Source organism: Pseudorca crassidens, chromosome 15 (genome assembly GCF_039906515.1).
Source record: "Pseudorca crassidens isolate mPseCra1 chromosome 15, mPseCra1.hap1, whole genome shotgun sequence".
Taxonomy (NCBI): Eukaryota; Metazoa; Chordata; class Mammalia; order Artiodactyla; family Delphinidae; genus Pseudorca; species Pseudorca crassidens.
This window is the reverse complement of record NC_090310.1, coordinates 12,777,796-12,795,221: the sequence shown is the minus strand read 5'-3', so window position 1 is coordinate 12,795,221 and position 17,426 is coordinate 12,777,796. Positions and strand designations below refer to the sequence as shown.

General features: G+C 45.8%; 1 protein-coding gene across 4 annotated transcripts in view; it reads right to left on the bottom strand.

Moving 5' to 3' along the window:
* Positions 1-17,426, bottom strand: part of AUTS2 (activator of transcription and developmental regulator AUTS2) — a 1,117,705-nt gene that overhangs the window by 73,005 nt on the left and 1,027,274 nt on the right. For all 4 annotated transcript variants that reach the window (XM_067705960.1, XM_067705961.1, XM_067705962.1 and 1 more), the window contains one exon: positions 13,754-13,805. In XM_067705960.1, the coding sequence (XP_067562061.1) occupies positions 13,754-13,805 (52 nt within the window). The remainder of the gene's footprint in view (positions 1-13,753; positions 13,806-17,426) is intronic.

Sequence of the window (17,426 nt, the reverse complement as noted above, 5' to 3'; positions counted from 1 at the left end):
TGGGTGACACTGAGGAATTATCATTTGTTACTGTGATAACGGGATGTGTTGATGTAAAAAAAAATTTTAAACAGATGTGCACTGAAGTATGTACGGATGAAATGACACGATGCCTGACATGTGCTTTAAAATATCCTATCACCTAAAAACGATCATGGCAAAATACTGATAAATATGAATCTGGATAATGGGTACGTGGGGGGGGAGGTCATTCTAATGTTTTTTATGTTTAAGTAAGTTTGATGATGTCAGTTTTTTTAAAAGCGCCTGACGTGGATCCGTGGTAACACTGAATTCACTTTCATATGTACATTTCATTTCCCATGTAAAGACCCTGGATTTTGAACTGACACTCAGATGTTCACTGAATGAGTGGAAAAGGCATTTAAAAGAGTTTTCCTGTAGAAAGCCTTCACACATGTGAATCCCAAAGTGTGCTCCAGGTACCAGAAGCATTGGTATCACCTGATTACTTGTCAGAAACGCAAGAACCCTCATTGAGTTCCTGAGCCTCACCCAAGACCCACTGCATCAGAAACTCTGTGCTGGGGCCCAGCAAGGTGTGTCTTAAGCCCTCCGGGTAATTCTGATGCGGGTTCCAGTCTGAGAGCCGCTACTTCAACACATTGAGTCTTGGGAGATGCCCCTTCTTGAAGGACACCTAAAAAAGCCTTAGTATTTAGGTACTACATTTTGGGGGAAAACCCAGCTTAGAGATAATTTTATAGACTTAAAACATTATAATATTTTGCACGGATGGGAAAAAATATTTCAAACACTGCTGTACGTCATTCCACATTCCTGGCTATTGAAATTTAAAAAAGAATGTACGCGGCACTTTGTTTACAAAATAGTTACTGTTCATCACGGCACGTTTGTGCAGGACGTGGGTGTTTTGGGTTGTGATGACCCTTCCTACAGATGGCCAGCAGGCGTCTGTCAACCGGGAACTAGATGGGACAGTTTGTCTTTGAGAAGCAGTTGAGCGAGGTAGCTCAGCTGGCTACGGTGTAACACTGGCCCAAGGTCAGGGTTCCAAACCCCACTTAGATCAGACAGCTTCACTTCATAATGTAGCCCTGACTACAGGCCTAGCATCTATATGGTACCACATGCGGGAGGAGCCCTGTCCACCAGGCTAGAGAGAGGGGGAGGATTGCAAATCCAGGGCGAGGAGGACAGCTGAGTCCAACGGTAGGACCACGGTTACTTTCAACAGATCCAGTGCATCTGGCGTCACAAATAAATAAATACGAAGGCTGTCCCACAGTGAACAGGCTTATTCCCTGGTCAACAGGAGTATGGATTTCACCCAGGGATTCGCGGGTCATCTGAGCATTTACAGAAATCTCACTGCCAGCTGTGCTTCCCTGATCTTGTCCGGTGGTCATCTACGTCAGAAGCACCTGGAAGGCTCGGTCAAAATGGACTCCTGGGCCACGGCCCTGGAGTTTCTGATTCTGTAGGAGATTCTGCACGTTTAACAGCTACTCAGGGGATGACGATATTGCTGGTCCAGGGGCCACACTTGGAGAATTGCTTTCTAGACTTGATCCTGCACCTGAATTCCACTGGATTCATTCCTTTTAATGGCGAGTTAGTTCCTTATCATCAGAGACTTTGCCTTCCCCACAGTCTATAAAACTAAGTATTGGGCTCGGAAAACCAACCTGTGACACGTCAAGAAGAGGTGGGCGTAGACTTGAAATGCAGGTCTTTAAGCACGTGGGGCTGGGCCAGTGGCAGCGTGGCCTCGGTCCTATCCTCAAAAGCCGACACTATTCCTGCAGCCCTTTCTCAGATGAATTCTACAGAACAACAGAGAAGACCCGGGGGCATGTGTGCACGCGTGCGTGCGTGTTCCCAGGCCAGCTTCTGCCACACAGGCAAACGGTCCCCAGCACTTGAGACTCCTCTCTCCCCAGTCCAGCCCTACCTGCCTGCAACCCTCCCTGTGCGAGGATGTCAGCTGTTCACCTGTATGGAAATGACAGCTGCTTGTCACGGTCTATATGAGAGGCCTCTCTCGCCGCGGTAACTAGCGCGCCATTTCCAAAGCTGTCATTCTCTGGTGTCAGCACAACCCACTGTTCAAAGATGTGCTGTGACATGAACCAGGCAGCGCCGTGACTGTTACTGTCATGGACTCCTCTGTGCTCCGGCACCCATGGCAGCTGCTCGGAGCCCAGGGTTTGTTTCACCCAATTATTTGTTTGTCACTTGGAAGCCCAAGATGTCGAGCAGGTATTGGGGAGGTATTTTTGGCCTGATGCACCGGCAGGAAGCATAATGAGGCCCTCAGGTGAAGGTCTATTTTGTCAGTTAGGTGGTAGGATGATGTGCAGCTGAGAAGCCGGAGTAGCAATTAGGATATTTGAATAAGATAAGACACCTGGCAGGATGCTGGGAAGGCTCAGAAAGTCCGCCTTAACTTTTAAAATGCTAAAAAAAAACCTGGTAGTAGGCAGTTTTCGAGTTTGTCCTGGAGGAATAGGGGAGGAGGAGACAGGAGAGCTCCTTCCTCCACCCAGAGGCCCTCAGAAGGAAAGGGCTGAAACCAGGCACCAGCCTGACCCAAAGGTGTGTTCTGGGCAGGTGAGGCTCTGGCCAAACAGGGGTCCTGGGTCATTTGGGCAAATACCGGTTGCTCCCGCGAGGCCAAAGTGGAAATGGAGCGCCATCTTCTAACCAGTTCTCCCCAGGTTTCCTGTGTAAGTCAGGGCTTTGCACTTCCCACGGGAGCAGAAATCAAATTGATGTGACGTCTAACATCTTGGGAAAAGGCCACTGAACAGGGCAACGTGGCCCCTACAGCCAAGTGCAAAAACCAAACCCACATCATTTAGTTTGATTAGATATTCGACCAAAGCCCACAGCAGCAGCGCCCCTGCTTCCAATCCAGGAGGCGGTGTCTCAGACTCTCAGTGTCTCGTCAGTGACGTTCTTCCTTTCCACAGCCATCAGTCTCGGAAAATAAGGGCGATGGTCCAGACACACCTACTTCTCCTAAGCAACAGGCGACGGATCTGTTACCCATAAAATGAACACAGCGCCTCCTCTGAATGCACTCACAGCTTTAGTCTGTGCCAGCTCCTGGGCAATGGCAAGACACTGAAAGTACCGTTTCTTTACTCTGAAACAAACCTTTCCCCAACAGACACGAGAAGCCTGTGAAGAAAGCTAAAATCCAGCAAACAGCAAATGCGTATTGGGAGAAAAAGTTGATATTATCACCACCTCGTAGCAAATGAAAAGTAGGAAGGACGATTGCTTCAGTCAAGGAGGCCTAGATTAACTTTTGAAGAAGCAGAGCTCTGATGAATTGCTTGGTGCAGACTCTGCTGACAGTTGAGAACAGATGGCGAGGTGGTGACATTCTCTTGATGATCGAGAATGGTCCACCCAAGCCTCGTTTCAATTCACAGTTGGTAAAATGAGTCACTCTGTAGAAAAAGAGGCCTCTTGCCAGCTTGCCTCCGGGCTCTCCAAGGCTGGGCCTTGCTCTGCTATGAAGCCCGCAGCCCTACCCTCTTCTAACCTGTAGCAATCCTCGGCCTTGGAACCGGTCAGTCATTCAAGTCAAGTACAAAGGAACCGGCAGCTAGGTTCTCTATACTCTGGGCTTTTATAAACATTTACTAAGCAGATAAAACACCTCTTTTAACACCACTCCAAACACAAACCGGCAGGAGGACTCCGTATTGTTATTCTAATTCTGGAGGGAGGTTAATACCTAACAGCTGGTATTCAAACGGTAGCATCTCACTCCCTCCCCTCCCGCTCCCCCCACCCCCAGGCTCCCCACCTTCCTGCCTCTCAGATGCTTCCAATAGAGATGGAATCTCCAGGAGCGAAGAGAGGTTTCTGCTTCCCTATTCTTGCCCATAGTTCAGGACTGAAGTCATGACACTCCTGCCAAATGCAAGTGTCCACAGTCTCATTCACAGCTCTCTGGGAAATACATGCCCTCTGCACAAGCTTCAGGCTCTAGAAGGACCTAGAACATTCCAAAGCAAACTCTGGCCTTTAGACCAGGATGGGATCTTGGAGTCTACCCAACTTTCTCAAGTTAACGAGAAAACCCAGTCTGATAGAGTGATTTGCTCGTGGTTACAAGCAGCCCAGCTCAGACTTGAGCCTGGATCTTCTATAACTAAAAGCTGTGGTACATCCTGCCACCTCCGCGCAGTATGCCAACCTGGCAAACATTTAAGCAACAAAATCTAACTGAGGAAACGTGAAATCAAGAGGCCCTATTGATAGGCTATACACAGACCTTTACAATTCTCCCCCAAATCTTTTCAATAGCTTAACTAAGTTAACAACAAAGACAGCATCCATTTTTACAATGGCAAGTTCTAAGGGGCAGGTTTTAGTCTCACTGTGAGCACAAGCTGGCACATCTGTGCCCACAGAACCCCTCTCTGAAAGGGTGACATCGTCTGCAGTCTGATGGCTGGTCTGTTTCTGGTTTGCTGACCCGTCAGGGCTCACCTTGGATCAGTTTTTCCCTCCTAAAAAGGTCTTAAGGCTTCTTTCCCATTACACCATTTAAAAAGTCTCTTTTCGAATCTTAACATATATTAGGCTCTTATGCTTCTGGTCATTATGTTTAATGCGATCTGTTCACCGCTGTATCTCCTGTGCCTTTTATGGAATCAGCGCTCAATAATAATTTATTTTAGATTTTTTTTGATGTGGACCATTTTTAAAGTCTTTACTGAATTTGTTACAATAATGCTTCTGTTTTATGTTTTGGTTTTCTGTCTGTGAGGCATGTGGGGTCTTAGCTCCCCGATCAGGGATCAGACCCACACCCCCTGCATTGGAAAGCAAAGTCGTAACAACTGGACTGCCAGGGAACTCCCTCAGTAATAACTGCTGAACAAAAGAATTCATTTCAATATGGCTTCCACTTTCTGCCAACTGAAGGAAGAAACGGGATGAACCCTGACGTCATTCACTTCACAAATGACAAATCCGACCTCAGAGGAAGACTCCTTGTCAAACCCAAGTCTATGGATGAAGTTCATGGATAAAGAAGCCTTCAGAGATCAGCCCAAGACATCCAGCAGAGGACAGTCCACACTTGGAAAAATCAAAAACTGGTATAAAATGAAAGGAATTACATGACTGGGCTTTTGGTGAGAGGAGCTTTGCTATGGAAAAGCCTTCCCCGGCTGTAAACAAATAATGAGAAAATGATGTAATCCTGGCTAAAATTAGGTTTCAGTGTTACTCTTCTGAGAGATGTGAAAGGTGATAGATAAGAGGGGGAAATGTTTTCCAAGTGGGTTTTAAAGGCATCGCAATCTAACCGCCTCCCACATCAGCCTATTAACACCGCACACTTGAGACATTTCCCTCTCCAAAAGGACTCTTAGAAAAAGCAATGATGTGCTCTCTACCTCCTCCTCTATAAGACAAGGTTTACGAGGGTCAGAAAAGATTTGAGCACCCACAGAACATTACTCCTTATTTAACTGGCGCCTCTCCCACCTCAGCATGGACTGGTCTCATGCTTACATCATCGGTTGCTAGGGAAATGCCCCTGCTGGAAAATCCTAAATCACTTCTAATAAAATCTGGCCGAAGAGTAACAATCGGTCCACTTACAGGCACAAGAATGGGCGTGGAGAGTGGAAGTATGGAAACGTGTCTTAGTAGAAGGGAAGGAAATCAGAGATGTCTAAAGTTGAGCATCGCTGCAATGCGGTCACCATGATGCTTTTGGCAGCACCTGTTCAGATCACGGGGTGGGGGGGGGCATCCTGGAATGCCAGGAAGACCTGGATGAGACCCCCCACTGTCAAGAGAATGTTCCTACTAACGTCCAGGGAACACAGAATACTTTGGAACGGCATGGTGGAGAAAGTCCTAGGGACTTGTTCTGGCCAATGAGATGGCTGGAAATGCCCAACACCACAACCAAGCTGAAACTTGAAAGAGGTGTTCTATGATTCTGTCTCTACTCTTTTCCTTTTACTAAGATAACCATGATGAGGGCTGCTTCTCTAGCCTGGGTCCCAGAATAAAAACAAGGAGAACCACAGCTAGTCCGCAGCTGACACCTGATACGAGACCTTTGTTGCTGTAAGCTCTGCAGCATAATGTGACAAAGCAGATGAACAGAGGTCCTATTGAGTGACACAGAAGGGCAAAGACATCTCTCCAGGACAGCCATGCCAGTGTGCTGGGTGCTGAACACTGGCAAAAGATTTATAAGAGGGACTTCCCTGGTGGCGCACTGGTTAAGAATCCGCCTGCCAATGCAGGGGACACAGGTTTCAGCCCTGGTCTGGGAAGATCCTGCGTGCCGCGGAGCAACTAAGCCCGTGCGCCACAGCTACTGAGCCTGTGCTCTAGGGTCCATGAGCCACAACTACTGAGCCCGCGTGCCGCAACTACTGAAGCCCACGTGCCTAGGGCCCGTGCTCCGCAACAAGAGAAGCTACTGCGATGAGAAGCCTGCGCACCGCAACGAAGAGTAGCCCCCCCGCTCGCTGCAACTAGAGAAAGCCCGCGCACAGCAACGAAGACCCAACGCAACCAAAAATAAATAAATTAAAAAAAAAAGATTTATAAGAGAAAAGCACGTGGAACACGGCAGCTCTTCTTCCTAAGCTATTCTAGTCAACACAATATCAAATTTTATTTATTTATTTTTTGGCCGTGTGGCTTGTGGGATCTTAGTTCCCCGGCCAGGTATTGAACCTGGGCCACGGCAGTGAAAGCCCAGAATCCTAACCCCTAGGCCACCAGGGAACTCCCAATATTAAAATTTCAACTCCTGGATTCAGTTAACGCTGAGAGGTTTGCTCAAATGTAGAATTCTGCACATCACACACACAGCGACCTGACAGAGCACCCCACTAAGGACTGGCCCCTTCCACTCCTACCCACAGGCTTCGGGAATTGGTGAGAAAGAATGTCTAGGAGGGGAACCAGAGGCACAGCCACTTATGGACAGCTTTCCACTCGGAGGTAAAATGAACCTCCAAATACCAAGTGATGGGCCACCTTACATAAGCAGGCTTTAGGATGCACTTTCCCAGCAAGTCCAGACACCCAGGCAATTGATGGAAGTCAAGTCTGTGGGTGGGGTGGGGGAGTGGGATAGAATATCTGAATTCGGGCCCAGGATCTCTTTGGTGAATTCATGAAGTGGGTCCTCAGTTGAGAGCCACTTCTACTTTCTTCAAGCACAGACTGGGGAAGTAGGTAAAAGATTTTGAAGGCTGCCCCAGGCTAAATCAAAGACAGCTGAGCAAAAAGTTCAGGCACCATGAAATTAATAAAATCCCTGTTGGGCCCGTTCCGCCATAGGTTCAAGAATAAACTGGTAAAAATTCGAAATGCACGGAGATTACTTGAGTGGGAATCCATCATTCTTCCACTGAAAAATTTTGATATTTCCCTATACAGCATATTCACTGGATTCATAATTCACCAAAGTTGCTTCCTGAGACTGAGCATTGCTGGACTTTCTGAGTAATTGAGACAAATTTTGTTAGTTAAATAAATTCCAGGCAAGTGCATATTTGACTTACGCACAGGAAAGGAAAGAATTCTTATGTAAGCTGCAACACAATAGAGTTTTATCTTATCTGAGGAACTTACTGTCGCTCGCCTGTGTGTGTTTTACTGCCAAAATAAAATAAATTGAATCAGCTCACACATGATAACATGCTCTTTCCTAACTCATACTAATTGCCTGGCTAATTGATGTTTGTTGAACTTTCTCCATTTCATTGAGTGATTAGGTACAAAGCTAACAGTTGACATCTGTAGGCGCTTAACTGGCGTCTGTAATTACTGTTAATGTTAAATAATTGTTAGTTAATTGGAGTGGTAACTGAGTGAATGGAATCCAGATTGTGAAGCAAAAAGAAACCTAGTTAAATAAACATACATTTTCAGAGAAAACAACATTTTTGTGCAGTTGTCAGAAACCAGAAATAATCCAGAGGCCATGGGATAGCCACCAGCTTCCTCCATGCAGGAAACTCTCCAGGCCTGAGGCTGACCCCACGCACTTGAAGGTTGTTACCAGTGAGGAGGCCCTTTGTCATTTAACGGTTCTCATTAAAGACTCACCAGAACTGATCTGATATTTTTTTGTGCCAAATGTCTACTATGAATGTAGATTACTTTCTGAGACAGCGAATTTGACATCATTGCCTCTACGAAGCACTAAATATGAACAGAATGAAATGTGACGCTGATCAACATTCAAGCTTCTTTGCTAATATTGCCAAGTATGGAGAAAAGCCTTTCCAAGAACAGCAGCAATCAATCAATCAATAAAGTAAGGGGAGAGCTTTTTGGTGGGCTCAAAACTAAACAGCGGCATGTGATCATCCGACTAAAAGAACGTTACCCTGTAGCCTGCTCCAGCTCACAGGGGCGCTCAGGACCAGGAGATCTGGCCTACTTTTATCTGGAAAAGTGGCATCGCTGTCAGAGTTCTACTCCAAAGACACCATCAAGATCAATTCAAATGCTCGGAATATCTTCCACCCCTTGAGCTAAAATTCCAGTAAGGGGATCCAACATTTACCCAGGATTCCCCACCATACTCACGAACAAGGTCAGGGAAAGACCAGGTAGCAGTTGATGGAAAAATATCTAGGGGGAAACACTTTCTGACCACATGGAATCTTTTTAGACCCTTCCCGGTGGTTTCACACTAAGAATACAAGGTTTCTGTTTCCAAGAATTCTCAAGGAATAATTCTATACAACAAATTCTGTATGTAAGAGTCTGGCTCCTACAGGAAGGTCCATTTCCATAACAAAAGGAGCTGATTACGTGTTCTCTGCAGTGTGGAGTGGGAGGGAAAACCCAACCACTCACAACTCCTTTGTCTTCAATCAAGCACCAATTACCCTTCAATAGTATTTCCCCTGGATCAGACATCTCTATCCTCCAAAGACCCAAGAAAACGCTCTGAAACTACAAAAAGGATCCAGAGAAGGAAAAATGAAGAATGAGTGACAGTCCAACTTTCCCTTATGTAGGATTTAAGACAGTACAAAAATGGGACTAATTTGTAGAGGCTAAAATGGGCTCAGTTTACTCCTCTGCACGTGGGGAATAAGCTTTATGTCATGTTCTCCTTACAATGAAACCCAAGACACTACAAGGAATTGTAAAATGGTCTCCATATTTTTATTATAATTGGATTTTAAACTCTATATCTTTTTTATTTTAAAGAAAGCTATCCCACACTCAATTGCATTGTTTTCACTTACATAGAAAGCACAGAATTGTTTTAGGGGAGGGGCCTTGGTGGTAACATAACTCTTACCTTTACTTGTCACCAAACCAAGGAATTCCCCCTTTATGTCTAAACCTGATGAATGAAGTGAGATCATCTCCATGAAAGATTTTATTACGTACTCAGTTACTGAACCTCAACCCACCAAGCAGCATCTTTTCTCACTTCATCTCAAATCTCAACCAATTTTTTAGCCAGGTTTTCCTTCTATGCTGGTGATAAAACCATATTGTCAAAGATACCCAAAGGCCCTACTAATTCTAAAGGCTCCAACCTCATCTGTGTCCCAAGGAAACCCTCAGCACAAAATCGACCCCAAGAAGAGGCCTGTGTGGCCACTAGTCGGTCTGGTGGGGCCTGGGAAAGGAAAACCAGCCCTGGTCAGAGAGAGCTCAAGGTGGCCCCAGTGTTCCGTCTGGCACTCATCATGGTGAGTGAGTGTCCACCAGCGTCCCCACGGCTGACCTGGGGGAGGGGAGGTGGGGTCCCACCCCGGAGGGTGGGTGGCCGCTCCTTTGCTGTATACGTTTCAGTAGATGGGGGTGCTCACGGCAGAAGGGAGCACAAAGCAGGGGCCTCATCCCTACCTGGGTCATTCCCCAGCCCAGCTATCTGGAAACGCGCAGCTCTCTCTCAGTTAGCTCAGGGCACCTCTCCCCAGGAGGGCCGGCATTACCACAGGACGAAGATGATGGCCAGAGAAGGGGTGAGAGTGATGGGGTGAAGTACACCACCTGGCTCCTCTCATCTCTAACTTGCCTTAGCTGCAGGACAGATCCTGGAAAAGAGGCAATTCAGGGCCTTTGCTCTACCCCTAAACTAGACCGTGGGCCTACACCAGGGCTGGCAGGATAGTCATGTCTGCTAAGTACTCATTTTCTGCATTTCTGCCTATGTATGAAAGTGGCAAAACCCCTGAGAAGTAGGACCTAGAGTAGGTAAAGAAGGGTAATAAATACTGGCTGGACACACTGAATTGACTGACAAGTTAGTTCCTTTTAAGGATAAACAGTCTAGAATTTGGGGTACAAATCCTACTGCTCCTACAGCAGTTCAACCAACTAAACATGGACAAGAACTTAGTCTCTCTCTGTGTGTCTCTGTCTCACTGGGAAAATTAATTTTTTCTTTGGCAGATGGTTGAGTCACAAAGACAGAAGGATTCATAAAATTCACATGAACATCCTGTAAACATTTAAACACATAAAGATTAAATAAGGCAACCAGGACCTTGATTAAAGTTAAACTATTTTTTTCTGTCTCCAACCCTAAGCCCTGCAACTTGGAGGTTCATCTCCCCGCCCCTCTGGACAAGCTCAGTTCTCACTGGGCATGTCCTGTGTACATGCAAGCACGCACCGTTTGATTAATTTGTTTCAAAGTGGGAAATAAAAGGCGTCAGAAGGAAACAACGATTGGGAACACCTAAACACAAAAATCTTGCTGGTCCTCTGTTAAATTGGACAGACTCTACAACACCGAGAGAGTCAAAATAAAACCAAACAGGCAGAAGGGACACACAATGTGTTCACGGCACCTACCCTGCTTCAGCCCCTCCGCCCCTCCCCAGCTAACTGTTTTATCCCCACCAGAGACGTCGGCCCAGGACCAGGTTTTGCTATGATTGAAAATTCTGACCTAAAGAGGCGAAACGACTTACTCCAGCTCACCAACAGACTGATGGGACCTGAGCCACGGCCCCTGCTGCTTCAGCCACAGCCCCATCCCCCAACCGCCCAGCCCAGACATCAAAGCTGTGCACCCCACGCCCAGCCGGCCGGCCCCACCACAATCAGCTTGTGAGATTAGCACTGCCCTCCCACAGTGAAATTTTATGGACCGAATCCGCCTGCCACCGGGCTCCGCAAGCGTAATCTCGCCAGCGGCTGAAAGCCACACTTCTGGAAGGCCAGAGCCCGGTGGGGCTGCTGAGAGCGAGAGGTGATGTGTAGCTTTAAACATCCAGAGAAGGAATACACGTGTCAGCTTCCCTGCACTCGTCAGACTGTTCAATAAACCGAGGCTTTGAAGATCTTCCCAGTGGTGTTTGTTACCTGGTATAAATTTGCCCTTTCTTGCATTGCTTTTTATTGCTCTTGGCTAAGAATACTGGACAGAGACGGGAGACCTGACTTGCAGGGGGGCAGGCTGCTTTGCAGGAGAACTTGAACTTGATGTGCAGGAAGCTGACAGTTCCTTGAAGGCCTTGTCAACCATCCATCCAGTAAACACTGCCACTACCCAGAGTAAAAACAGACCCAAACCCACATGCACATAGCAAGACTCTGCACCTGTCTTGAAGCAATTATTGACATTATCACTATACAATGAATCTCTTTCTGAACTTGTTTTCCTGATACTTAGCAGTTTGAATACTAATCCCCTTAACAAAACTGCCCCCATGCTTCCCCCCCTCCCCGCCCCCCCCCTTAATCTCTTTCTCTCCAGGGGGAGGGCGGGTGCTGGATACCAGTCCATCTACTTTGCAGCACCTGGATTTGCATTGATTCCGGCTCTTGTCATTCATGTTACCAACAGGAATTAGCATAAGGCATTAAGGGGAAACTCTGGAGGAGAAAAGAAAGGCCATTCTGATGGAAATAAGGGGCAAAGGAATAATCTGCTATCAACTAAAATGCTTATTTGTGTGTGGTTTCCCAAGCAAAGCTTAGCAAAAAGCCTATGTTGATTTTAGTGTACACAAAGAAACCTTAATCCTTTCAAGGCAACTAAATCACCCCCAGAAAAGCAGCTCAGAAGAAAGGCACCCTGTCAGGACGACTATTCACAACCGAAGAGATGCCACAAATCACACTCTGTAAGTAAACAAAAATAAGAACGTGGGAGACGTCTGATTGGAAAAGGGAGAGGGGCCGGGGGAGCAGGAGGGAAGAGGCAGAGGGACGGGGATGTTGCCTGTCATCGATCACTCCTCCTCGGCCCTGAAGGGGAGCCTTTCAGCCCCGTGAGGGCAGCAGGGCCTGAGTGCAGGTCCCAGAGCCAACTCTCCTGCCAGGCCTGATCCCAGAGAGGGGAAACACATTCCACAACTTTACAGCAAGTTAGCAAAAGAGAGACACGGTCATGTGGGCTGGAGGGCCTGGGGAGGGGGTGGGGCAGGGTGTCACTGAAACACAGAGGACCTCCTTTTGGTGAACTGTCCGGCCTCGGGCTCCACCTCCTCCTATCAGTCAGGGACACACGACCATCTACCCAACCTCTTCCCTCGTCAAAATGATCAATAAGCAATGACGTATCTTTCCATTTGAGCCCTGTACGCTGTGAACTGCAGTGTATCTTCTTTTATTGGGCTTTAGCATGATGGACAACAAATTGATACAAGCTTTCAGTCCATCAAAATATATGATGAAACATAAAACTGGAATACCCCATTGTGCAATAAAAAAAGATAAAATTCAATAGGACAATAATTCTGGGAGTGACAGCAATCACATAAGCATGTACACCTAGAGGGAAGCCTAAACATAATGTACTATTTGAAGCCTGCAGTTGGTTCCAATTCTAAAATAATCTGGGAGCTCAGAATAACTGCACTTGGAAACATGTGTGACCAACCAGCTAGCAAAAATGCTAGCCAAGGCAACTATAGAATGCCAGGGTGGTTTCGTATTTCACTTCATGAAGGCCCAACCCTGTTCAAGCTACCAAGTATCTTCCGTGTAACACAGAACGAGACCACGACAGGAAGCATACGTTCTGTATTCAGCGATTACCACACAAGCACCCACAACAGGTTCTACATTGGAGAGAAAGAGATCAAATAATTTATATGATTTATATACCTTTCAAAGTATACACCACTGTAAAGCCCGTGATTAGAAGCTCCCTTAAATTTCATTATTTCCAACAATACTGCTACAAATGAAAACTGACCAGAAACCTATTGGCAGTGATTTAAGTTTCCCCTTAATGTATTGCTATATCATTAGCCTCTCTTACTCTATATTGCAGTTTGGAAGAAAGTTAATGGGGTGGCACGTATTTAAATTTTGTCCTCTTGATCGTTTATTAATTTTACAGAAAGCCCACAGCAGAGTAAGGCTTGGTTTATGACCATAATGCTGTGAGTACTAAACATGCACTGATTATTAGAGTCTGCAGGACAAATCAGCGATTTATCGTTCTCCAACTGCTGGGTTGTTGATAAGGAACAAAGTTAAGGCATCTTGAGAACTATTGTTCTCCATTACCACTTCCCACTTTAAATGAAAGTCGCATAGACGGTAGTAATTTCTTAGTCAAATCAATGTAAGTAAGGATTCAATATATTCTTTTAAGATCAACTGTTTTTGGATGCAACACAAAAGCACACAGATTCTGTCTCAAGCAAAAATACAAATTAGGAACCGCAGCTCCAGAATGAAAAGGGAATGACCATTGTTCTTTATGCTTTCCTCCCGACAACGGAGCAAACAGCAAAACAAGCTATTGCTCGGATTTGAGGAGTCTTACCTTTGTTTACAATAACAGTATTGAAGAGTTTTTCAGAGCTGGCATCTGAGGCCTGCAACACAAGGAAGGGAAAGAAAGCATTACTACTGTCATTCATTTTGTCATCACCATCATCATTACGATGATTTTAAATCAATTTTACTACGTTTTAGAAAAGCCTAAAAAGGAGAGCGGCAATTTCCCCCAATCCTCCATAAGGTGGTGCTGGTTGACTGCGAGAGCCAGACCTGCAGTGCAGCTATTTGCTGAGGGAAGAACAAAATCTGATTTTAAAAACATGTCCTTATTAGACATATTATCTGTGCAAAACATATCTCTATGAGATGATACACAAAGCAATTCAGCTCATTCGCATAATGATTTTGCAATTTCATTGACAGATCATTATTTTGGAAACGGTACTTTTTTCATATTTGCAGACATGCCCTATTTTTCAATTTTCTCTCACAAACTAGAAATGCCTATTATTTAATGCTAAGCTTCTCCTCACTAAAAAGTGTCAACCAGCACTCCCTGAAATTCATTTTTAAAGATTTATCTGATGACCCCAAGATCCCTGCCCCCTGTGGTAACCACGACGACCTTGGTGTTGAAATGAAAGCCAGCCGACCTGCCCAGCAACCTGACACTACACACACCATCAGCATTATTTCCTTTCCATTTTCTAGAAATCACGTCTGCTAATTATTACAGTGGCTCCAGGGATGTGAAACAAGCCTGTTTAAACAGCAAGGATACAGGCAATTTAAATTATACACTAATGTTCTGGAAAATCAACATGAAGTCTGTTTGGAGAAAAATGCTATAATGTTTCAGAAGCACTGTATTTCTAGAACCTGAAAAATTAAAAAATAAACTTAAAAATGAAGCAGTTCCATTATACAGTAATTTGATGATATACATGCATTTAACGTTATAACGGCTATATTATATTTACGCTGCTGTTGCTACCCCACCCTTGTAAGAAATCACTGGTCTTCACACTTCACGCATAGAAATGCATGTGTTGACAAAGCGAAGCAGAGAACGGGGAATAAATCTAGAAGAAATGTAAGAAACAGGGTGCGGGGGAATCTGAAATACAACATATTCAGACTCTGGAGCTGGCTTTTGGGGACAAAGAATATATTCAATTTAGTCTTTTTGTGTTATGTTGATAAAGATGAGATATGCCCGAGTGTTATCTGGGGAACAAGTTCTAGTTCTCAATGCAAGTGATACAGAAAGACAAAATATTGTTATTATGACTATTTTCCCCTTTATTTTAATTCTAATCTGCCTACTGTAAACGTGATTCCAAAGATTAATATATCAAGAAAAAAATGAATGTACAGTATGTGCAAAACAAGTGTTGAACTCTATACGTTTATACATAAGCAGTTTAAAATAAAAGAAATCCTTGATAAATGTTTCCCTTTATTTTGCATGAACAAAAAATATGCTGAGGGCCTTCTTGACATTTTAAACATAATTAAATAAAACGGCATATTACAGTAGCTTTTCATAAAAATAAACCACCAAAAATGTGTTGCATGGAGGGGGAAACAAGATATGCATTAAACAAATCAAGAATATTCAGTTATAAAAGCAAAAATTACAGGAATAGTGTTGTTATATTATAATATTAAGTGAGATGTCTAGGAACACGAGTTTCCCAGCTAAAAACTTGGAGATAAGAGCATTTCACCATTCCTTGATGAAAAAGTGTCTCTTAGTTCAAATTGGAATGGCTATGGTAAATTCATGGCTTAAACTACAGTTGATATATTTAAAAGGAAAAAAAGGGGGGGCTGTTAATTCATTTTACTAAATTGAAATAACCCCTGCAGATTTGGGGGCTACCTATTAAAAGGAGCCTAACTGGCCCAAAGCACTACAGGAACAAAGTACTGTACCGTCAATGCAAAAAGCATGGGTGAGGAAAAGGTTCTTGATCCAGTTTTTATTTACACTTGGGGTATGTGTGTGTGTTAGAGGGGGAGAGAGAGAGAGGGACAGAAGCTGTAGGTGAAGAGGCCCTCTGGCTGTCTTGCACACCCTCCTTGGGGCTGCCACCCTTGTCAGCTCCACTGGGCTCCACACCATATTCTCAAGTAGCCAGTTAAGTGATCCTTATGTCTGAAGCGAACTTAGAGGATGTGATTATACGATGCCAACCGGTAAGTTATTAAGGAAATGAGTCTGACAGGATATTCAGAGTGACTGAGGAGTAATGCTCTCTAATAAAAGCTTTTCCAGCCCTTTAATTTTCTGATACATGTCACAAAGCCGTTTTGTAACTGGTAAGGGTAAGGGGGGCGGGGGTCCTCAAAAAGGCCTCCATGGAAAAACACCCAAAAGAAAATGACAGCAATGGGATTTAGGCTAATCATAAAATGATCTGGACCCCTTTCTCCCCCATCCAGGTGGTTACAACTATGGCTGACCACTGTCCTGAAAAGTCAGAAAAGAGCTTCTCAGCCAAAGTCTTAAGCAGGAACTACAAGGAAATTCTTTGCTTTTTCTCGATGAACTTTCAAATTTAACTTGTGCTTTAAAGCATTTGTAGAAATTTGTGGCTTCTTGGATCTTAATCTTTGGCATGTTTTCTTTTTCATTGTTTTTTAGAAAAAAGTGTGAAATTCCTTATATTACCTGGACCATTTTCCTGGCTGATTTTTTTGTTTTTAATCAGGGACGTCTAATGGAAACGTGGTGAGCCAAGGGTTAGCCGGCGAGCACAGCTTTTCCTTCTCTCCTTTCTTAATACGGGGGCACCTTTACATACTAAAGGTCTTTAGCTTTTTGCTCGCCATTTCACTTCATCCCCCTCACTCGGTTTTGGAGGATGAGGGCGTGAAGTGGCTGCACCTGAAAGTGACAGAAAAAAACAAAGCTCTCTTGGCTGCTTTTTATTTCGGGGGGAGGTGGAAGAAAATTTTTAAAAAAAAATACTGAAAAATTACTAGACGCCGTAGTTGGTGTTTAAAGAAAAGTTAAATAAGTCAAACAGATTGAAGAAAGGAACACAGAGAATGAGGAAACGAAGAAAAGCCTTCCGAGCAGACAGGAGTGGGACGCGCGGCCGCTCGGGTTCGAGGTCCACCTTAATTCCCTTCGGCCGCGGACCCCGGGCACGGCCCTCTGCACCCGCACGAGGAGGGGCTTTCCAACAAGAAAAGAGAAACCTCCTCGAAACTTAAGTGCGAGTTCTTTCCCCAGCTGCCGCGATACCGAGCCCAGATCTTTCGCTTCCCTTGGCACCTTGTGCGGGCCAGGATCCCTACCTCGGCGCGGGGAAGCGGTACCCCGGGAAGCGGCAGCGAGCGCAGCGCCAAGGTTTTCAGCCCGAGCGGGCGCAGGCCGCGGCCCCAGCCGGAGGCCCCTCGGGGCGGGTGGCGCCGAGGCGGCTCCGGTCCCCGGGCACGACCGCACAGCTCCGGCCGCCCGCGCCGCCGCTCCCCGCCCGAGCCCGGCTGGCCAGGGGTGGAAAGTACAAAGGCGGGCGGCCGGGCCGCGGCAGGAGGGAGGGCGGCCGGGCCGGCAGGAGGGAGGAGGGATGGGTGGCGGCGGGGGGCTCGGGCGCGCCAGACCCGCCCCTGCCACCCCTGCCCGCCGGCCCGGCCGCCGCAACAAAAGACCCCCGACCCGCCGCCTCCCTTTCGACCGCGAGCGGCGAGCGAGGGAGCCGCGC